At 40.8% G+C, this 27280-nt stretch overlaps 1 protein-coding gene across 1 annotated transcript; it reads right to left on the bottom strand.

The window, feature by feature from the left end:
- Positions 1-236: 236 nt before the first annotated feature.
- bgnb (biglycan b) lies at positions 237-26036 on the bottom strand. The gene is made up of 8 exons (XM_082145500.1): positions 25795-26036; positions 12142-12419; positions 8990-9102; positions 6134-6347; positions 5896-6006; positions 5553-5646; positions 1478-1616; positions 237-1400 (listed from the first exon to the last, which is right to left on the bottom strand). Exons 2-8 carry the CDS (start codon positions 12386-12388, stop codon positions 1203-1205), a joined length of 1116 nt encoding a protein of 371 aa, XP_082001626.1. The 5' UTR covers positions 12389-12419; positions 25795-26036; the 3' UTR covers positions 237-1202.
- Positions 26037-27280: the final 1244 nt, after the last annotated feature.

Below are 27280 nucleotides of genomic sequence, written 5' to 3'. Positions count from 1 at the left end.
TTCATTGGGATTCATTGTGATTCATCACTCCACACACAACTTCCCATATTCTGAAAAGTACTTTATTCTGTCTTTGATGTTTTTCTGAGACAGCAATGGCTTTTTAAGGAGTGCATTTGCTTAAATTTAGCTAATTCCCTGACTAATAGTTTGTGGTCAACACAAGAGTGTGTGTGTGTGTGTGTGTGTGTATAAAATACAGTAACCTTATCATACAAGAAGTAAATAAATACATCTCCCAAAAAGTTTTATTTTATTTGTATGTATAAAATCTGGAATTTCGCTGACATGGTTTGCAACAAGTGATGACCCATTGACATTGTGCTTGAGAATTCACTCAATCAATATTTGGCATTCATGTTAACTCAAGTTTTATTAGTCACAGCTTTCAAACCATGATGGTACGCCACTTCTGCTCCTGACGTCAAGCTGAAAGATATTTTATTGAAACATGCAGCAGTGTGCGGCACAGTAGCCTACATGCATGCAATGGCACTACAAGAGAAAAATCCTACTAACAACACGCTACAAAGAAAATATTTGGAATTCATAGAGAAACTGTGCAAAATTATTACAATCCTTTTTGATTTATATTTTGTGTAAAGTTCCTCCATTGCCCTAAAGTACTCCCACAACAATAAGACCCCTGAAGCAAGGAAGCAAGGCAATGACAAAAAGTCATAGTAATCTAAAACTTGACATACAACACAGATACACTTATAAGCACCATGAATTTAACATTAAGATTCAACCTTACCATTTCAATATCCCATCCAAACCCTACTATTAATAATACAACATAAACTAAATTAACATAATAACAATATTAACAGTATCAATAATATTATTATAAAAGTGTCGTGCGAACAAAAGAGCCCTTACAAAGTGAACTGATAATGGTAAGACTTTACGGTAACACACTTATGAAACAATGACCATTATACTGGTTTTGCAAATAGAGTCATTTGTAAGAGATCAAATTCCGTAGGTTTCTTTTCAAATTTTCCAATACTTATTTTTATTGCTCCTTGCTTTTTTCTTTAGACTCCACAAACAAATACATCCAAAGATACACATTAAAAACTATTTGGAAACACTGTTTGTTGACACCATTTCGACCGCTAGTTTCTCCAAGCTTTTCTTCTGTTTTGTTTTGATTCCAGCATTATTATTTGTCCCCAAACCTCCCTTTCATCCTTTCTCTATTTCTTATAGTTTCCGAACTGAATGGCCAATCGGTCACCAACACAGCGGAAGGTGGCAGGCTGCACCTCCCAGTAGTTAACCGGGTTTCCAAAGAGGCTGATGCCATTGTAGAAGCTCCTCTTCATGCTAAAACCTTGAGGGCAGAAGTCATTAATGTCCACTCGACTAATGTTGTTTGAATGAAGGTAGACCACCTGAAAAAGAAGCAAAAATCAATGATCGTGCATGAGCGAATGGGACACTTTTCGTTCATCAGCTTGATATCTCGCACCTGCAGGTACTTCATGTCTGGTAGGCCCCTCGGGACGCGGGTCAGCTGGTTGTTTTCCAAATGCAGCTCCCTCAGATTAGCGACGTATGATAGGCTGCCATTCTCAATCATGCGGATATGGTTAAAACCCAGACCCAATCTGGCAAACAACGATAAGCACAACCATGAATAAGCAACAGACAATAGACGGGCCACACTCATTGTGACAGACATCTAGTGAGGTGGAAACACAATAGACTGGAAGTACTGTGAACAGGCACTGGGTCAACTGCAGCCCTGCAGGACAAGCTGCACTATAAAAATCTAGCACATGCAGGATTTTTGAGCAAAAAATTATTTGTGTGCCGCCAATACCAGGGTTAGTATAGTTAAAAAAAAATTAACTTGTTCTTTTATTTTCTTAATTTGGTTTTCAATTTCAATTTGTTTTAAATTTATTTTAATTGTGCATAATGAAATACATTTTTACAATTTAAATTCATTACAGTTTTCATCCCATAAAGCTAGCAAATTGTGTACCAAAATACTCCAAATAACAGCAAAAAAGTTACAAAAGGTAAACATTTAATTTGTCACATTTATATCAAAATAGGTGCAGCACTTGCTGACATTGAAATGTGAATTTAGTACATTTAGGTACATTTAGCAGTAAATTGTGACCATCACTCGGGCATTTCCTGGGCATCTATGACTCAGCATCATTGGATGGCCTGTACAGGCGAAAAACTACGTTACAACAGCAGCGCATGCTTAGAATGAACAGAACAATATCATCCACTTGTGTGGACAGGACACTAATATAGTTCCCTTTCCCTGCATTGAATGATGATACTTTACCTCTGCATTATAGCGTCTGAAGCCTGTGTGAAACGTAGAGCGTGACGGTGTACCATGGAAGCTATAAAGGGATGCCGGAAACACAACAGCGATAGCTTCTGCTCTTCGGCAAGCACTCTGTGTGTGAATTGTCCATTATTTGGTGTTGTTTGTTGAGTGAAAGGTGTGTGCCTCCCTCCCCAAGATACATTACGGTTGGGGACAAGCTGTGTGTACATTGCCTGGTGGCTCAGGACTAGGGGGTTTTACCCAGGGGGAAACCTGTTCTGTATGATCAAGGTTACGTGCAGATATAAGTTCGTACCTTTGTCATGTGGAAGAAGCTGTGGTTCCTGTCCCAGAGTCCTGTGTTGGGGCATCTTGTCATAGTAAAATAGTGACAACAGATGCGTCACTCACAGGCTTGAGAGCGGTCATGGAGGGCTGCTTCGTAAAGTTCTGTGGAGAGGGCATCATCTCTCTTGAGACATAAATTGCCTGGAGATGATGTCTGTATTTCTAGCTCTCCTACATAAATCACCAGGGGGACTGAGTGCCCTCTGTGCAGACTGGCTCCTCAGGTCCTCCTGTGGTCCCAGGCGAGTTGCTCTTGCTCAGGGCAATGTATATCCTGTCGAGACAGGGGCTGAGGCCCCTGGAATGGAGACTCCACCCCGAGGCAGTGGAGTTGATTTGGAGGAAATTTAGCCAAGTGTCCGCTGTGTTTCTCCCTCACGCCATGGTACAGGCACGGCCAAGGCTGCACCTGTACGCCGTTCCCCCGATTACTCTGCTCCCAGAGAGGGTCCATCAGGACAGGGCCAGTCTACTTCTAGTAGCCCCATTCTGTCCGGTTCGAGTCTGGTTCTCATACTTAATTGTGTTCCTGGAGGGTCCCATATCACCCCCGGCCGGAGCTGTGGAAACTATGGGTCTGGCCCCCGAGTTCTCAGTTCTTATGTGTTGGTCTCTCAGCTGAGATTGTTGAGACCATCCTAAACTCTAGAGCTCTCTCCACGAGAAAACTTAAAGAGGAACATGTTCACTTTATGGGGTAGAGAACATCAGTTAGACCCAGTACACTGCCCGGTGGCTTCAGTGCTGGAGTTCCTTCAGGAACATTTCTCTAGGAGGTTTTCCCTGTCCCCGTTTAAGGTTTTACGTGGCGGCCATAGCTGCCTTCCGAGCACGGATCCCTGGGGAGACACCGCTTGGTTGTTTCTTTCCTTCATGGTGCTCTGAGGATGAGGCCTGTGGCTCAGGTTAGGGTCCTAGCTTGAGACCTGGATGTGGTTCTGCAAGGGTTAACCCTGGCACCCTTCAGACCAATGGACTTGGTGTCGGAAAAATTCTTTACCTTGAAGATGGCCATTCTCCACTCTAGGTTATGTGCCCAAGGTGCCAACTAACATGGGATCTCCAGCCTCAAAGCAGACAATCAGTAAATAGATTATCGAGGCAAACTATATGGCTTACGAGGCGCGCAGTCGACTTGCTTATGCTGATTAGGAGTCACTCTACTAGAAGTATGGCATCTTCTAAAGCCCTATTATCTGGGCCTCACCTCACACATTTATAAGATTTTATAGTCTGGACCTTCCTTCCATGCTGGGATCACAAGTGCTCTCATCCTGCGTTGTGCTTGGACAAGCTTCACACCAGGGCAGGCATTAGACAGTGTGGCGCAATGGGTTTTTCGATCCTAGTGTCATCATTTGATGCAACACTAGTTCCCTCAGGATTGTCTCGGGAATGCCTGAGAGCGGCTTGCTTTAATCAGCTGCTTTATCAGAAGCTAACGCTGTTGTGTTCTGGCATCCCTTTATAGCTTCTGTGGAACACCATCACACGCTACGTCACGACGCAGCGTCAATCAGAATTGTTACCAAAAATGATAACACTTTACAATACATTTTTTAACATTTGTAACTACATTAGTTATCATAATAAAGTAACAATGAAAAAATACTTAAAGTGTTTATTAATCATAGTTAATATTAATTTCAACATTTTCTAATACATTATTAAAATCAAAAGTTTAATTTGTTAATATAATTTAATGGACCTGAGCTAACATTAACTAACAATGAACAGATGCATTTTTATTAACAAACTATAATAAATACTAGGGGTGTAAAGATACCCTCATGTATTCGATACATATCACGATACTGAACTCAAGATACAATATTATTGCGATAATCCAAGGAATATGGTAAAAGGTTAACAAAAAATGTACTGTTGATTAAAATGCTAAATTTGGTATTATATTTTGGGTGTAAATGAATAGGCTTGGACTTGGTGCTTGTAACCCAATGCACAGGACAACAGTGACACCAGAATAAAAATATTCATGATTCTGAAGCTGAAAATACAGAATTATTTTAGACAAATATGCTTGCACTCTGTCACTGGCCATTTTTTACTGGTAACATAAGACATTAGGCATTATCAGGACCCACAAATGTTCCCCCATTGCATTATTATACATTATATTTAACGTTATATATAGTAGTTTAATGTAGCCTAATACTGACACTAAAACTCTGAAAACTTGCATTTTTTCTCACATTTCCATTTTGGGTGATCTATACACAATACAGATCGTCACTATCCATGATATATATTGATGCATTTTTGTATTGCGATATATTGTGACACCCCTAATAAATACTGTAACAAATATATTGCTCAGTGTTAGTTAATGCATTAACTAATGTCAACAAAATAGACCTTACTGTAAAGTGTTACTTAAAAAAATATTGTTTAATTGCTAGGTTTTATCAGCACAATACTTTGACAACAATAAACTTGCACACTCCTGAGATAACTCAAATTAAATTGGCATTCGTGATTTTTGTGAAATTTAAAGGATTATACTTAGTACACAGTTAAATGACTCAAGAGTGAAATAACTGCAGCGGTTTTCAGTAAAGATAAAGAATTTTCACATAATACATTTTCAGGGGGCTGAGAAGACAAACAAATGGTCTATAATCACCTATGACTGCCAACAAGTTTAAATATTTGTGTATTTTGTGTAAAAAGATATAATCAATTAACTTTGTTTCTACAATTTAAAATTGTGATAAGCAATGTCTGTTTTATATATAAAAAATATAAAAAAGCATTGTTTTTTTACATTTTCACATCCTTAAGATTTCATTCACCAGGTGGCGCTGTTGCTTTACAGAAAGCCCACAGGCAGAGAAAAGGCAAATTGTATGTCGGAGTGCATGAGAGTCATGAGACGGTTCACCTGTACAGGTGTTTATAGTGGCTCAGGTCCTCCAGTTCAATGGCTTGGATCTGGTTATTATCCAAATGGAGCTCATGAAGACTATCAGGGAGGTCTGGGAAGAGAGGGACATTCATCATTATACTATTGGAAGTCGCACCACGTCTCTGATCTTAACATTACACTAAAACTTGTGCAAATTGTGATTTATTACCAAGGATATTCCTAAAGCTCATTCAAGTGAGAAATTGCACAAAGAAGAGTATTATCCAAATGTTCTTTTTTGAAAATTAATGAGACTATCGTTTGACAAGCGTTCACTCTTTAATGACTTGACTAATGACTAATTATAATAAAGAATTACCTTTTGGTATTCCAGTGAGTTTGGCCTCAGAGATGCGCAGGTAGTTGAGTTTCAGCCCTTTGAAAGCGCCAGGCTCAAAGCCGCTGTTCTGAATAGGGTTTCCACCCATCTCTATAAGAAGCATTCAACATCAGAAAGAATATCCCATCACAAAAACCAGCAGGCTCCATCTAAAAAAGGAAATGGTTTGGTCAGACTGTAACCTCTATACCACATAATGGCGAGCGCGCATACAAACCAATGCAGTTCATGCTGCCCAGACCAGAGAACGTTCCTTCTGCAACCTTCTTAATACGATTCTCATGAATGCGCAGCTCCACCAGGGATGGGGGAAGGTTCTTGGGTACCACTGTGAGGAGGTTCCGGGAAAAATAAAGCTTTTTTAAATGTCGGAGGGGTGTGAAGGCTTGTGGGTGCACTTTGGAGATCTTGTTGTTGACCAGTGACAGGGCCTGACAGGAGACAGGAAGAGGTCAGCATTTTGGAAACTCATGAAGACATGATTAATAATAGCTTGACCATGATCATTAAATATGTACACAAAATCTAATGACTTATAAATGATGATATAACTGTCTTGATCTTTTTTTCTTTTTACAGGCCATGTCAAATATTGTGTTTGGTGAGAGAGGCTGAATAAATATTAGGGATAAATATTGGGGATAATATGAGTTCTAAGAAAGGAACTAAAACATTCAGTTTGGCACCAGCGTGTGTTTCCAGAACTACAGGAACATTCTTCTTCAGTGACTTGAACTGTATGAACATCCTGTCAGGCTGTTTTGCAGAGCGCCAAACATAAAGTAATGCTTGTCGCGAACGACAGACCAATTTTTCAAGAGTTAGCCAAAACATGCTTTAAAGGAAGTCTTGTTGTTTCTTATGTAAAATCTGTAAAATAAAAATCTTAAATATTGATGTTAAAATGTAAATATTCAATCTAAATGTACAGCTAAATCTTCAGTATTAAAGTAAATAGTGGCATATGGACCTTGATGCGCAGCATTAGCCAATGGCGAATAAAAACAAAAACAAAGAATCAAGCTGTGAAACTGGTGTACATCAGTGTACAGCACAAGAAACCACCCATAAAGTTGTAGAGTTTTTTTTAGTTTTTTTTTACAATCGCAAGGGTCCATTTCTCAATACTTAGGTCACTTTTTCAAAACAAAACTCTTCACACAGTTCTCCTACGCAACTTTCAGCTTGGCACAACAGTATTTTTACTACCAAAACATATATATATATATATATATATATATATAATGAATCGAGTCATTCTCCGACATATTCTGCAATATGGAGGCCATAAGTTTGCAGACTATTGCATGTGTGCTTAAATGGCGTCAAAACAGCTATAACGTGTGCCTTTTGCAGATAATGCAGATAGAGTGAAGAAACTGAGGACTGAGTATGTTCAGGTATGATCAGCTTCAAGATCCCTGTTGTGAAAAATCCCTAAAAATTCTAGACCATTGTGATCAGTTCTTCCTAAATTTCTTTTTAGAGGGTGATGGAGCTGTATACTGATGACAACCATCACAAATTCATATTTTTGAATGAGGCAGGCATTAACCTGGCCAAGACAAGGAGAAGTTGGAATTTAATTGGCTAACAAGCAACCGTTCAAGTACCTGGACAACGTAAAGCCAATATGTGTGCGGCTATATCAGAAGATTGTGTGGAAGTACACAGACCTCGTACTGGGTCATATAATGCATCTCCCCTTGTAACCTTCCTTGATAAGATAAATCAGGTCTATAGAGCTGATGGTGTGACCTATGTACAGTAATAGTCTGGGATAATGTTCAGTTTCACCATGCTCAAATGGTGCACGCATGGTTTCGGGCCCATCCTCAATTTATCACCCTGTATATACTCCCCTTTCCTTAACCTGATTGAGGATTTTTTCTCCACATGGAAGTGGAAGGTATATGATAGAGGATTTACGAAACAAACAAGTCACTCTTCTCCAGGCCATGGATGACACATGCAATGACATCATGGCAGACCAGTGTCAGGCTTGGATTCGCCATGCCAGAAGATTCTTTCCAAGATGTTTAACTAATGAAAGCATCCATTGTGATGTGAATGAGAACCTGTGGCTAAATCCACAAGACATGGTTGATGGAAACATAGAAGTGCAGAGAGGAACAGCAGTTGACAATACTGTAGTACAGTCGTTTATTTTGTAGCGACATATGTTGTGATTCGATTATTTCATCAATAAATTTCCGATTTTGATCAATGATTCCCTCGTATCTATACTATTCTCTCTAGTCCTATAACAGTGAGGTATGTACATTTAGAACCATAATGAAACCTGCATATTTAATGATTGTACTAACAACTACACAGTGAAACTCCTATGATAGTTCATGATAAATTAGTTATTTGAACCAATGATTATGCGAGCGCAAGGCTTCTTTAAAGAAATAAATGCACAATGCTAAGTTATGAACAAGCTTTGAGCCTGTGTTTCAAGTGATGACTGTTGTGTGTCTAGTTTTGAAAAATGACATCAAGTTTCTGAAAGTGGTGCCGAAATGATTGGGGGGAAAAAACACTAAGCATTTTAGAAACCTGTTAATTGACAGCATATTGTGTGAAAATAACATGATTTGTGTTAATGGTATGGTCCACAACAGATGGATGCTGTGCTAATTATGTTTTGAAAATATGACTACAGGTCGGACAAAAGCATGTTAACAATTGTTCAAAACTGGAAAAGGTGAAATTGACCAGTAGGTACATAGAGATTTTGCAGTTTTTGCCTAAGTTAGAAAATAATTCATGTTTTTTGAAAGTAGTCAAAAGAAATGCATTTTGCTGCAAAGCAATGATACACTTCTGATGTGATCACTCTGTGAAGTGTTTTGAAAAAATGACCTACGTATTGAGAAATTGCTCCTAGCTCCTAGCGAAAACATGTAATATTATGAATGTTCTCGTTTGAATAATCACTGCTTTGAGCAACACATACAAGCCAAAAAGTTTTCTATTTTACTTAACAACTGGCACTTTATTTTAAGTTCAGCCTAATCTATCTAAAGATTTCTAGTTCACATTTCTTCCATCAGTATCAGTGTCTTACATAGAGGTTTGTAAGTCCTTTGAAGTCGTTCTCCTTCAGTTCTGTGATACGGTTGTTCTGTAGGTCCAGGAGTTTGGTGTCTCTGGGAATATCCCTGGGCACAGCAGTCAAACCTAAACAAGATATTAACATGTTTATATGCTAGTTTAAAGCATGTAGGTTATATAACATACAGATCTGTAAACAAATCTCTATACAGAGACACCATTAGCTCACATCTGGTCTGGATTTCCCCATTACAGGGCTTCTAATTTGACATCAAAATAACAGGATTAAATAGTGAACACAAATGAAAGTGTTAACCATTAACCAAGCTATTTAGTTATTATGGCCAATTCTGCTTATTGGTAATTTTCCATTCTGTGTCAGATTTTTGGAGGTATACTGTATCTTTATATTAGAGTGACCTGAGGATGTTTTGCCACCACTTTAAATGTACATTTTAAAACCATTTGGGTTCTTTTGCCACACATGGACCACATCACAAAACTATATCTAAACTCCAACAGAACCACATCAAGAGCACAAATTCAGCATTGTGTCAGTTTTAGCAGTGCAGTCTCCAAGATTCTAAATCAGGCCAATGATTCATGATGATTTCCAGCAGAGCCCAATAATTTATACTAGGCTGGGTTCAACCTCTGTTCCCCTCCAGCCATTTATAATGTTCTTGAGAACCACAACTGCCAAACCATATTGCTTACCTCAGGAAAGAAAAGTAAAATCACTGAGATATTAAGCACATTAAAGAAATACATTTCGGATTAAAAAGTATAATAACTTAATCTCTATAGACAGTATGGACTGTTTTCAATTACCACAGAAAATAATTTTGACTTCAATGTGTTACAAAAAAATTATAATAATTTGACTACCTTAATCAACTCAAGCCTTTTCACAGAAAACTGAATGCTGTTATCATATTAGCTTAGCATTTGTTGTTTGTTAAAAGGTTTGGAATTGACATTTTTGCAAATGTAATAATAAAGTGAACCTGGGGTGATTTGCATTCACAATGTACACTGAACACAAACATTCCCTCTAAAGTCTCCAGTTTCTTGACATGCCACACATTATTTTGCAGGGAACACAACATGCTGTGATATCAGTCTACAACTTGAAGATCTTTACTGTTTTCCTTTTATGATTGTTCTTCTTTTAAGCCATCTGCCCACCTGCCTCTCATACCAACAAGTGCTCAGTAACTTTAACCAACCAACGGAGTAAAAGCTGGGCTTCGACAGCTGCCCAGCACATCACAGCCCCCCAAACACAGCTTTACACACATCTACAACTCCTAATAGGAACATATTTTATGATTAAGGCACACAACCACCTAAATATATACACAATTATGAACATCTGTTATAAATAGGCATCACCATCAATTCAATTACAGCCTACATGGCAGAATGACTTCCAGATATATGAAAGAAAATAAGAGAGCGCAGTGGATAAATCAATGTATTACAAGGAAATCTTCATCACAGGGGGAGGAAGCATATAAAGAACTGCCTAAAGCGAGGGCTGTATTTTTCGATTTTATATCAAATCCACAAGCATAAACAAAGATGCAATGAGATTCACAAAAACACTTTCTAAAGACCAAAACACATTGCATAAAGCATTCATGCACATAGACAAACAGTCAGACACGGAGAAACTAAAAAAGAATACATATAATTATAATAATAAGCTCCAAATTCCTAAGTTTTTGTTGCTTCTGTCAGTTCAGTGCCTGTAAATGTTCTATGAGGATCGTAACTTGGGCAAACTCGGGTGGAGATGGAGAGAGCGTGTGTATCTGTAAGTATGACTATAAGGCTACAGTGGAGCTTCAATGGGTGCCGTTGGTACCATGCTGAAAAAATACACAAACAAGCCAAATTTTGTCTGAAATTTAAGGCTTTAACCAATTTCTTGAACCTACAGTATCTAACCCTGATCTTTTGACTTTTCCACATACTAAAAAGACAAGCTCCGCCACTGCTTTATGGGTGTGCACACATGCATTGCATGGTGGTTGGTTTGTTTGTTTTGTGTTTATACAATTCTTGTACAATTTTGTCCATCCACATTTTGTGTATTTAGATATGCAAACTGAGTGATCACTGAAAAACATGAATAACATTCACTTGATTGACTCAAATTCCTACAAGGTGATGATGAATGGTTTTACAAATCAGTTCAGTTAACAATAATGTTTCCTCTTTGATTGTAGGTCTGTTTCCTATCCTTGACAAAGAAAACAAGAGTATCAGAAGCAATCACACTGAAATTAAGAGGCCCCTGTCAAAAACCTACATTTTTAGGCTTGTATTGCTAACAAGACAAAACCCAAGACTATTTCTGGCCATTTTGAAATAAACAAATGCTCATCAAAACTTCCATATCTTCCTATTTTTCTCATTCTCCCTCTCACTTTCCTTATTCTCCCTGTCTATCTCTCACACACTGTCTTCCTGTAAAACATCCTGTGCGTGTCATAAAAAAAACACAGAACCCCTCCTACATTTCAGTGGGAAATTGCACAAGCATTTTTCATTGTTTCCAATTCAGGCCCCAGATTTCTTTGATACTAAACTGCAACAAACTGGACATGGACAGCTATTTTTGCCTGTTTGGATGTGGACTGTCAAACAGTCTTTATAAGATGCCACTATTATGGAATTGAAACTAATCTTAACAAAAGATCCCCAAACATTCAATCAAACTATCACTCTGATGCACTTTGATGATTCATTGTATAGTTAATGTAAATATCTTCAGTGATTAAAGGCCCATTCACACCAAGAACTATAACCATATAGAAAATTAAACAGTAACAATAACTATATTACTGTAAAGTCCACACCTATGGATGATGATGCTTTGTTTATTATAAACACGCGCTACAGTTATGTGGCATAGACTCTACAGCATTAAATGCTTGAGCTCTTTAAGGTCGGGTAGATCTGATTTGTTGTTAATGATTTTATCATTCATCAGCTGGAAAAAAAATCTTTCTGAAAGTGACTTCAATGATATTGTTCCTCTGTGTTGTTATTGTTATAGCTGTGGTGTGGAGATAGATAGATAGATAGATAGATGGATAGATAGATAGATAGATAGATAGATAGATAGATAGATAGATAGATGGATGTGATACTCACTCAGGTCTGAACACTGCACCACGTTGAGTTGACACTGGCAACCAAAGGGGCATATAGACACATCCGGTGGCAGCTCCCCCATAGCTGATCCCTCTTCATCTCTCATCATTACTGTCGACAGATCTCCTCCTTCTCCGTCCATAGCAAAGTCCCAGAATCCTCTCTGCTCAAAGGGCAGAGTCAGTGAAGGAGCAGTCAGGCTGCAGACACTGAGCAGCAGCAGCAGGAGAGAGCGGCGGGAGAACATCACTGAGATACAGAGACTTACACACACTGACCTGCAGGATCAGGAGAGAGAGAGATTCATCATTATTTATTTAATTCAACATAAATGTTTTTAATGCATAACTGTGTGTATTGTTTTTAGAGCATAATTTTTATAAACTCTTATTCACACAGGCCTATTAAACAGAGCCTTTAGGGCCAGATTTAATAACAGCTTGCGCCAGCGCAAACCCTCTTTCGGCATTAAAAAACTACCGTCAGGATTTAGTAAGAACTCGCAGGAAAAAATGAGCGCTGAAATGGCGTGGACAGGGTTATTTTTGCGGCTGACCTTATTACATATGCATTTGTAGGAGTTTCCCTTTCAGACGCAAAATTTATGGGAGGAGAGTATTTAAATGAATCATGCAAGGTGAATTACTAAGGTTTCCGCGAGTCAATTTACTGGTGTTTGCAAAATAGCAACGCGCCAACAATGCGCCTGAACACATCTCGTTTTCAGACCAGCACGCCACAAATGGGCGCAAATGCATTTGCTATTTAAACAACGTGGCGCAGGACGTGAAAATGATAACTGCGTCGGACTGAAACTAGCAAAAAAGACTTGCCGGGTGTAAGAAAGGGCCCTATGTCTTCTCTTCAAGTTCAGCCCGCAACCCATTTCCTTAGCTCTGTTTATAATCATTAAAACAGTTTTCACAAAGTACATCAAAGGAACAGGATGGATCTAGGTTGTTATTTGGGGTTGTGGGAGGATATTGTATCATTGCCATCCGAATATAAACACATCATTCAGCACAGGACATGCACTCCCTGAGAAACACTAAAGCTTTGACATGTTTCAATGAGGGCACATTTAAACATTACTCATTAGCACAAAAAGTGCAACTATTGAGTAAATTTTTTGCTATCCTCTGCAGATTTCTTTAAAAAAAAATATATATATAAGGGGAAACTAAAGAGACAATCGGTGAGTCTGTGTCTGTAGCACATGTCTGGTCAGACAGTGTGTGGTGGTGGAAAAGGTCAAACTGGCCCTTTTAAAACATATCTTAAAACAAGCCATTCATTAGACAGGAAGGAGGTAGGAGGGAATATTTCTGACAGTCTCTGTTTGTGTGTGTGTGTGCCAAGAAGGGTGGGGAGCCACCTATGATGTCATTTCTCAATGTGTTCCAGCTGAGTCCTGTGACATCATCAAATTTGGGGGCTGAAATGTGGTTTAAGGTCTGGGGTCCGCAGAACCCACCAGAGGACTTCACTGATACCTTAAACATGGGCCTGTAACCTGAACCGCAAACTGGATTCAGCCACATACACTCCACCTGTCAGTTCCTGACTTAACCTTGGCCCTTGTGGTGAACCTAAACTAACCGAGACCTAAAATTAAAGTCAACACCTGTTCTAAACACAAATCGACCACCTCAACCCAACCTTCATCCTGAACTTTGACTCTGAATCATGCATTCTCTAATACCTCACACTAAATGTGCTTGTAAAAAAGCAACATAACATTAAAATTATCCTTTAAATCCACCCAGCTGGGATCAAAATTCAGCAAATCTCACAGCCAGAGCCATCATAGTTGATTGTCCACACAAGTGAGTCTCACAAGAGTTGCCACAATACTTTAATGCATAGTATTCCCTATACATGCTGGGAAGAAACACATGTGGATGAGCGAGAGGAGCCAGATGTCAGAGGATGTCATGTGTCCCAAGAGAGAAACTCAATGTCTTCCCATCACAATTTACTGCCACATTCAAATTTATTCCCTCAATAACAAAAGTCAGGATGTGAAGATTAAAAAGGCATGAAAAGCATTCAGCCACCCAGATCCTCAATCAAATGCAAATAAACAGTTTCAACAACAAAAAAATGTAAAAAAATACAGTTCAAGTTAAAATACAATAAAGTTCACAGTTATGTTCATTTAAATATCATAGACTTTGTCTTTAGTGTTACTTTTGTGTTAGCTCTAATCTTTAAGAATAATATAATATATATGAATTTTCAATACTAATTCAAGAATTTATTTTTAAGTTAGATAATATCTGCCGTATCATTTGTCAGTCAAAGAAGAACATTGAGTTGAGGAACATCTTCAAGTCGTTATAGACTAGCCTCAGTTCCTATTTATGCATAGCAAACTCCCAGTAAAGACTCCCATTATCTCAGAGTTATCCCACACAAATGTTGTTCATGTAAATGTGTCTGCTGAGTCCTTTATGTCTCCCATTTCACACAGCGTCTGTGTCATTACTGAGTAATGAGCATGGATGCTTTTGCCGTTCCCCTTGGCTACTCCTCAATCATCTTCTGTGAACATTCAAGCTTGTCTAGGTCCGAGGCAAAAGAGACATCTTTGAAATGGACTTACAAACCGACATTTACATACAAAATTTGTCACAGTGGCTGACAGTTCCCAGAGCTGACCATATGGCTGATCCAAACATTTGCTAAATATTAGTTCTACCAAGGTAGGCATTAAAGCCTAAAGCATCCAATGAAATCCCATTCTTCATCCTGACGTTCCAACATCTATGTGTGTTTCTCTCATATTGTCTGCCCATCTTTCACTATAAAGTCAAACACTTGGGAAAGCGACAGCCGTTTTTATGCCGCTGACCTGGAATAAAAGCAAACAGGGAAGTGTACCCATTTGTAAAAATAGCAGCTAAATTATACCATGCTCCCCAAAAAAGGTCCGGTTTGGACTGGCCAGAGGAATGCGAGGAGAGGGCCGAGGCACAATTATACTCAAGTCCTTGCATCCTGCACTCCATAGAAGAGCTTGAAAACTATATGCATTATTTATGACCACAAACACCATAATATGCGTAAGTATGTATATGTGCCATTTTTATGGGATAAAATACTGTTGCACTCAGCACTTCCACGCAGCAACTCTTTAATGAGCAGCTGCTCAACAAAACAAAGTGTCTTGAGTAGGATTTCAATAGTTATGTTCGCACATCAGCAGAATATGATTGTCTTTGCTGTTTGGAGCACTAAATACGGTTCTGTAGGGCTTTACAAAATGTTTACAAAAGCGAATAAATGTTTAAAAATTAGACAAAAAGGGTCTTAGAAATATTCAAATCTAGTAGGTAAAAAAAATGTGTCTGTCCATATGCCGTTTTGTCAGACATTTCATCTCGTTGATGTAACGAGTGTCGTCACATTTCATCTCGTTGTGTGCCAGTATTTTCTACGCCACCAAGACACCACACACAACAAAGCCATGGCAATTTGTAAACAAATGACTTTTTTTGGAAAAAAGAACCAGTCTTTTTTAATAAATCAAACAAACGATTCACGAAACAGCCACAAACTAACTTTTAGACTGAATCACTTATCCATGTAGCCATTGATTTGTTCAGAGTCAATACTGAGGTAGCTAATTGATTCCCTCATTGAAGCATTTTTTGGTTAAGTCCAAAATGAACCAGAGCCATAACTGTGATATATAATTTACTGAGATCTACATATTAAAAAGTAAACATATATTTTTTCACAATTAATTTTTTGTTATTTTAATCAATTAATAATTGTAATTGTTTAACATATGGTGAACATTTGTAAGGTTGAATCAACTTTCATTTTGTTTTGTTTTGTTTGAGTGCCATATTTTGGAACCATAACTATTTATTTATTTTACAGACAGAAAAAATTATTACAAAACAATGATATTTATATAAAGCACAAATACAATCAGATCACTAATAAATGTTAGGAAAAATGATGTGATGGTATACTACGGCTGTAGCAGCAAAAGTAAAATAATAACCTTTTCCTAAAGATTTTGACTGTAAAAACTGGTAAAGCAATGCGTGCTGACCTCACTAATCAACTACCAGCTTGTTGGATGAGTGGTTGTCCATTGTGATACATCACACAGATGATGATTGACTTTGATGACCTATTCATACAGACATTCAATCTGATAGTGTCTGCTGTCAAAAGGACAATCTAAGAATCACACCTGTAAAAACGCTTGTCAATCCCAAACAGTGGCTGTGTGAAAACAGCCGATAAGCAAAAGCCATATATATCTGATGACTTTGACAAAAACACACAAACATTAGCTGACACAAAGATAATCCTATCCCACGGCCTTAGCCAAATACATCAGTGGACAATCCAAAGCTCATTGCACTTAAGACTCGGACACCAGTCTAAAGACACACTCCTTTCCAGCACAGTGACCTGGTACGGCCTAGACATAACAACTGCTTCTGAAATCATTCTAATATGCTGATTTGCAGCTCAAGAACCATTTCTTATTATTATCAATGTTGAAAACAGCTGTGATGCTTCGTATTTTAATGGAAACCATGATACATTTTTCAGGATTCTTTGAGGATTAGAAAGTGTTGTTTTAAAGCATATATTTGAAATATAAATCTTTTGTTACTTTATAAAAGTGGTTACTGTCAAAAATCTTACTGATCCCAAATTGTATAAACAAATAAAACACATATGTTTGTGTCAGTAAAAAATACACTTACATTTATATTAATGTTGTCTTTCCCAAAAAATTTAATAAAAAATTGACACTTTAAAATGTACAAATTTTGTTATTCTTCAAACCTGTGACACATTACATTACATTTTCCAATAGTATTATGTTGCAATTTTGACCAAACCTCACAGAATACCAAATGTTACATTTTACAAGGCATATAAACACATGCAAAAAATTTAAGCTTCTATACAGTACAAGTACAATGATGTTCCCTTTCAGTCGGTCACGTTCGATGTAGTCGACGTGTCGACTGATGGGGATCACACTAGGGAGCCTGTCATCTTCGAGTATTCGAGTACGCCCCGCCCCGCAGCGCGGGTTTAAATATGGAAGTGGATGCACGCACCAGTTGTCTTTTGCTTCGGAGCAGATCGGTCTCGATGTCTCTGAAGAGTACTGTTGTTTACAACGAGCGAGTGTGTCGGTGTTCTTCTAGGAAGACTCTCCCAGTGTTGGTGGTTCTACAGCAATGAGTGCAGCGGTGGATCGCGAGCTTTGAGCTCTCAACTGCTGTTTTAACAGCATCAAATTTCTGTGTTGTTGATGGCTGGTTAGAGGGCGGAAAAGTGAGTGCTTCACTGTTTCAGTTCACTGTTCAGTGTTGCCGTGGTCATTCCCCTGTGTGCTCCGGCACTGGTGATAGGTTCCATTTCCTGAAAGAGTAACACGGTTGTGTTTGCGTATTTTCAAAATGTCTTTCCACCCGTGCGTTTTTGGATGCGATCGTTCCCTGTCCCCCTGAATGGACGGTCACAATAGTTGTATCACGTGTTTGTGGAAATATATATTTTTATATATATATATATATATACAGAGAGAGAGAGAGAGAGAGATACAGCATGTTGAAGCAGCTTTTGTGGATAGTTCATGTTCTCATTATGACTATCGCGGTGTTGAGATCGAGACTCGCCTTCATGCGTGAAGGTGGAGTCCTCATTACCACGCCCACTATCAGAGGATCATAGTGAGGCTTCCCTGCCCGGTAACCAAACCCTGTGGGCCCCTCACTCCTCTATCAAATCGCAGCCGGTGGAGCCCCCCGTTGAGCACGCTGGTCCCTCTGTAATGGACCGACCAGCTGTTTATTCGGGGCCCCTCCAGGAGACAGGATGTCGGTTGCAACATCGGAGGGTGAGCTGACCTCTGGAAATGATGTCTCGGCTGCGTTATCTCCCTCTGGGAGTGTAACGTTGCCCGAGCCAGATCCAGAAATGTCAGCTATGCTGAAACGGGCCGCTGAGGCTGTCCTCCGAGTGGAATCCTCCACCGTGTCCCGAACAGTCTCGGTTGGTTGATTGGTGTCTCGGGATGGACCGCGCTGGTTCTCAGCTTGCCGGCCCAGTACCTTTCTTTCCCGAAGTGCATGGAGAGCTTACCAGGTCATGGATGGCACCTTTCTCTGCCAGAAACTACCTGAAAAGCTTTTCCCCCCTCACTACCCTTGACGGAGGAGCGGTGAAGGATTGTGAGGCTATCCCTCCAATGGAGCGGTCTGCCATGACACAGGTGCATCTGCCTTTTGGACGGGGGCCCCTCGTCTTCCCCCTAAGGCGTTTGAGTTCTCGTCCATTCTGACGGGCAGAGCTTACAAAGCATGTGGGCAAACCGCCTCCTCTTGCGTGCCTTGGCGCTGCTACAGGTCTATCAGGCCAGGGCACTCATGGACATGCACGAGGGTAGACCAGACCGTGCGCTCACAGGTGAGCTCCGCACTGCATCCGACCTCGCCCTCCGGGGCAGGAGTGTCGTGGCGTGCGCGATCAGTCTGGCGATGTCCACCTTAGTGGTCCAGGAGTTCCATCGTTGGCTCAGCCTGGGTGATATGGTGGATTCGGACAAGGTTCGGTTCCTGGTCTCCCCAACTTCCCAGGTTGGGCTGATTGGCGACGCGGTGGAGAACTGCGCCCAACAGTTCTCTGCTGCCCAAGTGCAGACAGAGGACTTCCGGCACATTCTGCCCCGGCGGTTCGCTGCTGCCTCCACCCCCACCGGTGGCAGTTCCTCCGCCTGCTCGTCGCCGAGGGCGTCCCCCTGCCGCCACTCCTGCTCCCGCTGGGCCACCGCAGCAGCCTTCAGCAAGGTCTCAGCGTAGAGCCGGCCACAGTAGGGGCCAGGTGGCAAGCGACAGCGAAAGCATTCCTGAGCGGGCCACTCAGGGATGGAGGAGGCTGCTCTTGGAGTTGGTCCAATCCACTCACTTCCCCCGGTGGAGGGCCGGGTGAAGGCTTTGTTGTGTGTGTGTGACTGTTCCGCCCCTGGCTCCCAAAAACAGCGGAGCCAGCGGTACCCACACTTTAAAGAAAGAGCAGTTTCCTTTGTTCCTGGGTTCAAAGAAGGCCAGACTGGCGGTGTGCGACCCTGTAAATCCTTGGCACCCCACAGCTACCTCTTGTATCGTCAGCCGGCAGTTGGGTGCGGTTCGAGGACCCAGTCACGCCTTCTCACGCACTCTCTGCCGCCATGAACAGAGAGGTAAGAGTCACACTACACACTCAGACCCTGCTCCGGGCCGCCTTCGGGCCCTCTATCCCTGTTTTTTGCCTAGAAGTCTGTGGTATCCGTGGTTCCCCTGGATCGCTCAGTTGTTGTAGCACTATACGGTGCTCCTGGCTGATCCAGTGGTTCCCCCGTACCAACAGACTCGGCTTCATTAGCTGGCATTGAGTGCGTTCGAGGACCCGGTCACGCCTTCTCACGCAATCTCTGCCGCTACCTAGAGACAGGTGTTTACAACTCAGACCCAGCCTTCGGGCCTCCCGAGCCCTCCCGAGTCTCTAACCTGCTGCCTCACTCTGAGTATGTCTTTGATACCTTAGGCCCCCTGTGTTGGTCCGTTGTAGTACAGAAAGGTGCTCCCGACCAACACATCTTGACTCAGTTCTTGTATCATCAGACTCGGCTAGATGATTCAGTTCGTCCGGCACCCGCCCATGTACAGCGCTGTTTGTTACACATCTGTTTTCCGAATTGTGCTGCCGTGTGACGCGTCCTTCAGATATCCACTCCTCCGTAAACACGAGCCATCCTGTGTCTTGTGTTGAGGGGTCGAAGTCTCAGTACAAGTCCCTCCCTTCGAGTGCTACATAGCCAGTTGGGTCTTCAGGTCAACTGGAGAAGAGTAACTCGTCTTCAGACTGAGGAGCTTTTTTCCAGTATGGAGGTGGACTTGGTTTACATGTTTCTCAACTGGAATGTGTCCGGTCAGTGCTTAGAGGTGAGAAAGGGTCCCACTGAATAAACTTCAGAGGCTCCTGGGGCATATGTGAGACGCAGCCGCATATAAACGGTTTCCTCCATATGATGACCGCTTCAGCACTGACTTAATGACCAAGTTCGTAGGTGGCCGTGGCAGAGCACACCTGGTATGCTGCCAAACTCTTAGCAGTGTTCAGACCTTTTGTTTCTCCGAGCTAATCGCTCCTAGAACGAGTGTCTATTAAACACTAGCTCAGGGGCCATGTATAACGGGCATGCAGTAAGGAGGGCTTGGGCTTACCTCACACTGCATTAGCATTCAGTTGCCTCGAGTTGTAGCAGTTTCCTTGCTTGATGCCGCTGCTCAGCAAGATACACTGCCCAATACAGCGACCGTTGCTCATACGCTTCCCTCGCATGTCACAACTCGCCTGCCACCTCCTCCTATGGGGTCAGAAGCTTCTGAGGTCACTTCTTTCACTCTAAAATTGCCTGCTCAATCGTCCCTCCCAGATGACCTCACAACAGCCTGTTGCCGAAGAGAGTGGGGACTCCATCCCCAGGCGTTCCAGTTGTCCAGGATATCTTCGGCGCCGCACAGTTATGGCGGGCGTACACGGTGCGAGTTCGGACACTCGGGAGGTCGTGAGATATTGCACACGTTGCGAGTCAGTTTAACTGATAATCGCGTCAAAGCAGCTGGTACACGGCACGACTGTCCTGCACGAATTTTATCCCGAGCCGGCAGCAATCACGTGGGCTTTCGCGCTAAACACAGAGACCGTCAATGTTGCATGCAGGCAAAGCTTCAGATAGAAAAATGACAGAAATGTGTGTGCAAATGATTTGTTGAAAAGCAGAGAACAGTAGCCATTCCTTTCAACATAAAAACGAGAGAGAGAGAGAGAGAGAGAGGTGTGTGTGTGTGTGTTTGTTTGTGTGACAGTGTATGCGCACGCTGTATGGTTGCTGCTACTGAGGTATAGCCCCATCGACGTGGTTGTGTATGATTTGGCAATAGGGGACAGCTGGTGAAAATCGGGCCGACTCCCCGAATTTTTTAAACATGTTTAAAAATTATCAGGAGGTCGGGATGGTGCTCATAACGTGCTCGGCTCGGATCGTAATTCCTCTCACACGCTGCGAGCCGCGACCATGCGAGCATCATCGATTCCACTCGATTTCTCCCGAGTGAAAAAAATCATCTGCGAGCTCGTAAAAACAGCAAAAATCGCACCGTGTACGCCCGCCTTTAGCTCCCTCTAAAAAAAAGAGAGCTCCCTCTAAAGAAAAGAGAGCTCCCTCTAAAGAAAAGAGGCTTGCTTACGATCTGGTGTAGAACCTGTTCGTTGTTGGTGTTCTTCTCACGGGAAAACCCCCGAGAGTGTTCGATCACTTCTGTGCTTCCTTCCTGCAGAAGATGATTCGGAGTGTGGCTGTTCTGCTCCACCCTCAAAATGATGTTGCCCTTAAAGCACATCAGGATGCAGTAGAGATATAGGTAGTATGACTTGATCGTCAGGTTCCTGAGCGGTGCAAGGAGATGAAATCTTCCTTGCGCCCCCTCTATACCTTCTTGGGACCTATCTCCAGTGCTACTGCACTCTGAGACCTCCCCTGAGTACTACAGGCAGTTGAGTTAAAAATCAGTTTTTAAAGAAACAGTTCTCCTACTTGCTTACTCTATCGAGAAGGTAGGGGACCTGCAAACATTTTCGGTCAACGAATCGTGCCTGGTTTCGGGCCGGCTAACTCTCATTAATTGATACCCCGGCCTGGATTTTGCCCAAGGTTCATACATCTCCCTTAAAACGGGACCAGGTGGTGAGCCTGCAGCCAGCTCTTGTCTGTTGCGGCAAGGGAAGGGAACCAGCTGAAGGGAAGGCGGTTTCCATGTGGAGATTGGCCTACTAACATAAATTAGTGTGGCCTTCATCGTGGTGAAATTCCAAGGTGCACCGTGCCCACCTGGGAAGTGAGCTCCTCCATAAAGAGAGTGTAGCTCCTTCCTGGGTGTTGACACCAGTGCCTAGCTGACAGATTAAGAGTTGTGGGCTGGGCGACACCAGCACATTCGCTAAGAAATTAGCCTATGTGTCGAGCCGATAGCTTAGTGGGCTCCCTTCTCACGAAGCCAGCTTCACCTTAGCCCGGTTTGTAGTGTCGGCTTGCTGCTCCATTCCCCTCCTATGGACTGGAGTGAAGTGCGCCTTTTGCTCCAGTTGAGTTCCCTCTTCCGAACTCTGTTGAGTTTGTCCTTATCCCGTCGGTGTTGGATGTGGCGGAGCGTCCGATACTAGACCTATCACTTGTATGCTTGTGTAACTTATGTTAGGTGGGGTCCATATGTTGTGATCCCTACGGTGATCCCATATGAGTATTCTTACACGGGTTGACTCCCTGCGGCAAGCCCGTGTCTTCCCTGGGCAGTGACCGGTTGCGTCTCCCTCCTGTTATTGTGACCAACTGAAACGTGACCAACTGAAAGGGAACGTCTCGGTTATGTATATGTAACCCTCGATCCCTGAAGGAGGGAACGGAGACGTATTCCCCTAGCCACAATTGCTGTACCTCCGCTGACCGGGATCCGCTCGGCTCCTCAGTCAAGTCAAGTCTATTTGTATAGCGCTTTTCACAATACAGATTGTATCAAAGCAGCTTCACAGTATTAAATTAAAATAATACAACAAAAAGTGAAAAATAACTGGTGCGTGCATCCACTTCTGTATCTATACCCGCACTGCGGGGCAGGCGTGATGCGACTTTTGGCTCGTTTTTACAATACTCGAAGATGACAGGCTCCCTAGCGTGATCCCAATCAATCGACACGTCGACCACGTCTCCGTTCCCTCCTTCAGGGAACGAGGGTTACATACGTAACCGAGACGTTTTGTTTTGTTTGATTTTGTTTTGAGAAATTCAAAAACTTTACGATGTGTAATAAATGATGTTTTGCTAACCCATTACAAGACTGATAGTGTGATAGTACATATCTTTAAACACTGGGAAAATAATGCCTAATAAGCTTTAGACCAATACATATTTTCTCTGCATGAAAACAATTAGTTACTGTCTAAATCTCCACCTAGTCTGGTGTTTCTGAAAAAGACAGACAGTAATTAACTAAATGTCAGATTTTAATAATAGGGCGCACAACAGACGCCTCTCCAGAGACTGAGCAGTGCCCACACAGAGATCTCTCTGAACAATGCCGCATGTTTCCCATGATTACTGTAATAATAATAATTTTTAAAAAACACATTAGACAAAAAAAGGGAATTTCCATCCAAACTCTGTGAGGCATGTCTTTATGTCTGATTTGAATGTCTTTAATACTCACTTGTAGAGTTAAGGCTAAAAAAAGCAAAAAGACAAAGGCTATGGCGTGTCTGCATGCTTATATATTGAGTTGCAATCTATGAATGGGACAAGAGATAAAACATGTCATTTATTTAAGTCACAAAATAAACTTCATTCCATAAAATAGGTATAGTGAACTTTTAAAAAAGCATTTCGATTCGCATTACCCAAAAATCAAACATAGTTCACCCCTCATGCACATTATCATGTCCATCAGAAACTTATGAGTTAACATACTCTAATACGAGTTGGCAGACATGTAGTTACAAAGTTCCATACAGAATGTCTAAACCATCGAAATAAAGTGTTCCTAAATGCATTTTCATCTTTTAGAATATGGCAATGAGGAGCTGAATGTTTAGAGATGAATTATGCCACTTATCTAACTAACATACCAAAGTTGGGAGGAGGAAGTTGTTCAGTTTACTGCACTAACCGTGAGAGCCAGTGAACTCACATGACCCTGGTGAATCTGTGGTTTATGACATTAGTTGGCAAGGTCATGAATATAGCATTTCTCTTTAACAGCTTTGACACATTACATGTGGTTTGATTAGGAGTCCAATGACACTCTTGCTTTCAATGTTCAACAGCCAATAAAACTCTGATATCACAAACTAAAATGATGAAGATTCCCAATATAATCTGTTCTCACAAATAAAGTCAAACATCTAAATTGAGCCGTTTTGTCTGTTGCATGCACACATGTATAGGCTACTTACTTTTGTCTGTCTCACTGACACACACTTTCTTTCCTGACAAACCATTGGGTGGTTCTGGGCTCTGTGCTGGCTGGAATTAACTGCTGGCTTGACTGTAATTTGTTAACTTTAGTCCCTAAAAAAGCTTCCTGGCAATGTCTGAATGTGCTCTGAATAACTGCTCTGCTTGAATGTGGTGACTGGCACAACAAAGAGTGAAGGCAGACCTGATCAACAGAGCAGCCGCTTGTTAAAAGAGTTATATAGAGTGTGAAACCGTATTATTTTAAAACGATATTGGCCATTTCCACAATTAGATATATAGACAATTCTGAAAGAGACTGAAAGAGAGAGAAAGTGAAGGCAACTGGAAAAGGACAGGTGCAGACAAGACAATTGAAACGAGAGAAAGAATTCAAATGGTCAAGGTAAATAAAACTTGCAGTGCAGAACAATAAAAAAAAAAAAAATAGAATAAATCATAAAAAATCATTGTAAATGTGATAAAAAATTGAATAAAGATTATTTTATTTTTTTTGGTGGTACTAGTGGGAATCATGGCTCCAAAGGGGAAAAATTAAGTACAGACCAAGACGGACGGACGGACGATAGATAGATATAATAACCAGACAGACTCAGAGAGCTGATTTAGTGCTTTCATCCTAAATTCAGCAAGAGTCATCAGTCACATCATCATTCAACATCTCCTAAACATCCGTCTTTCCTCTTCATCCACCCTTTCCTCTTTCAGTGTTCACCTATACAGTCCCACTACATTCCCTCGTAGAGGGACATTGAGAAAACATGAATTCTGTAAATAAAGCTAAGTTCACCCAAAATGTTTAATTCTGTCATCATGTAGGCCTACTCACCCTCAAGTTGTTCCGAATCGAAATTAATTTCTCTGTTATGTGGAACATAAAATAAGATATTTTGAAGAATGTTTGTAACCAAACAGTTGTGGGGCGCCATTAACTTCCATAGGTTTTTTTTTTTTTCATACTATAGAAGTCAATGGTGCCCCACAACATTCTCCAAAATATCTTCCATTGTGTTCAACAGAAGAAAAAAGAAATTCATACAGGTTTGGAACAACTTGAGGGTAAGTAAATGATGACAGAATTAACATTTTTGGATGAAGTAACCCTTTATTCACATCAACAGAATTTTACATTTCTGTAAGAACTGCGACAGAGTGCTGAGAATTTCAGATTTTTTTCATGACATAAAAGAACATCTAGGCTATTTTGATTGAATTTAAAGTATGAAGAGGAATTTAAAAGATAAAAAGTTTGAACTCTTTAACTATCCAAACATAATGGCATGCACCAGTAGCAGATCATAATTTAGAGCAACAATATCTTCACATCACAACACTGTGCATCTGAACGAAAAGAGAGCAACAAGTTTGCACATACGCTAACCTTAGATACATCTAGAAAGTTTCATAATGCAATGCATCGGTTCCATGTGCTTTAAGGTTCGCTAAAGCTTAAGTAGGCTAGACTAGGGAAAGTATTTAAGTTCAGTAATTATCGGAAGAGCAGAGAAATCAAAATGACAACATAACATAACATAAAAAAGAGCAAAAAAAACAAAAACATAAGCAAGTAAAATAACTAGCAAACGCTCAATACCTCTTACCTTAATTTTTGCTGCAGTATTTCCACACTGTGAGCTCCTACCGTATTTATCTTCAGTGTTTGTTATTTGGGCTTTAAAGTATGTTCTCTTCGTCGTGACTTGTTCTCCCTATGTTAACTATCTGAACTAACTCCAGTGGGTCATCAAGCCTGTCTCTGGCAGTGAAGCAGAGAACTGGACTGGTTTCCTCACGGAGTGAAACAGGCGAACACGGGCGGGTTTGGGTGGGTTGGACAGTGCCAGAACTTCTGCCAGTCGCTCTAGGCTACACTGATGCGCACTCAGTAGTGTGTAGCCTACTTATTGCGCAACATGTAGCCTATGAAACGATTTCTGACAGGTTCCGTGATTTGATGTTATTTACACGTATTCAAGTGCAAGCAATCGAAGGAAACGGTTTCTAACACCGTGGATATTAACAAATACCCCCCCCCCCCCCCCCAAAAAAAAAAAGTCATGTTAGGCTAACCGTGTAGTTTCCGCCAAAATACATTTCTAATTTTTAATTAGATTTTCTTTTAATCGCCTCGAAATGGGAAACTGAACAAAACGAAAAGATGAAAAATGTTAATAGATGCAAATTAGTTAGCAAAATATAGCCTAGCAGATTATAATACGTTTTTCTGTTTGGTGTATTTATCAGCAGCTTAGTATACATTTAAGCAATAATATTTAACAAAATGCGTTTACATTTTATACATTTAATAATAATCAAAATAACCACTGAAATGTCATATCTACAGTAAGTAATGAGGATGTTTTGTGGGTCCAGATGATGATCAGTTAGACAGGTTTAACTTATGAGGAATGTAATACCCGCCTAAGGTGACTGAAATTCATCCAAAATCAAATGAATCATTAGGTGTTAATATCAGTTTTGCTTGTCAAAACCTATAAAAAGAACATTCATTTCTTTGTAGTTGAGAGCAAAAGCCTGCCTATTTCAATATAAGCTGGAGCAGATATAAAAAAGGCAATGCAAAAAAACCTATAATCTCATGATAATATCAAAACGTCAAAGTTTATTCGGTCCTCTCAGCTATTCCTCATTGTCTTTTGCAGTTTGAAACTGTTTAACATACCTTAGTTACACACTGCAACATATATTTAACTTGTTTGATGTAGTTATAGTGGCTTCATAAGTGTAGCACTTTCTGAGGAGACAGTCTGCGATAAAGAGATTCACTCAGATGCACTTTCTTTCTGCACAGAGAAAAAGCTGCAGGCAGGATGTTATAGTCTGAAAGGGGACATTATGTTTACATTCAAATGTACCCTAACGTTGGACAGTAGACAGCTACATAATCTAATATGAAGAATACTACTTTTCTTCATCATGATTAATGGTATGCACATTTAATTCATGTAATGCTGAGCCATAGAAAGCACAGTTTAGCTCATGATGATGCTGTTTCAGGTCTGTTTCCTATTTACCATTGGCAACCTGCACTGTTATTCATTTCAGCATTTAGTTAATTCTACTGCC

This window comes from Leuciscus leuciscus (genome assembly GCF_965113295.1).
Source record: "Leuciscus leuciscus genome assembly, chromosome: 18".
Lineage (NCBI taxonomy): Eukaryota > Metazoa > Chordata > Actinopteri > Cypriniformes > Leuciscidae > Leuciscus > Leuciscus leuciscus.
Note: the sequence above shows the minus strand (reverse complement) of the source record. Positions and strands in the feature narration are given on the sequence as shown.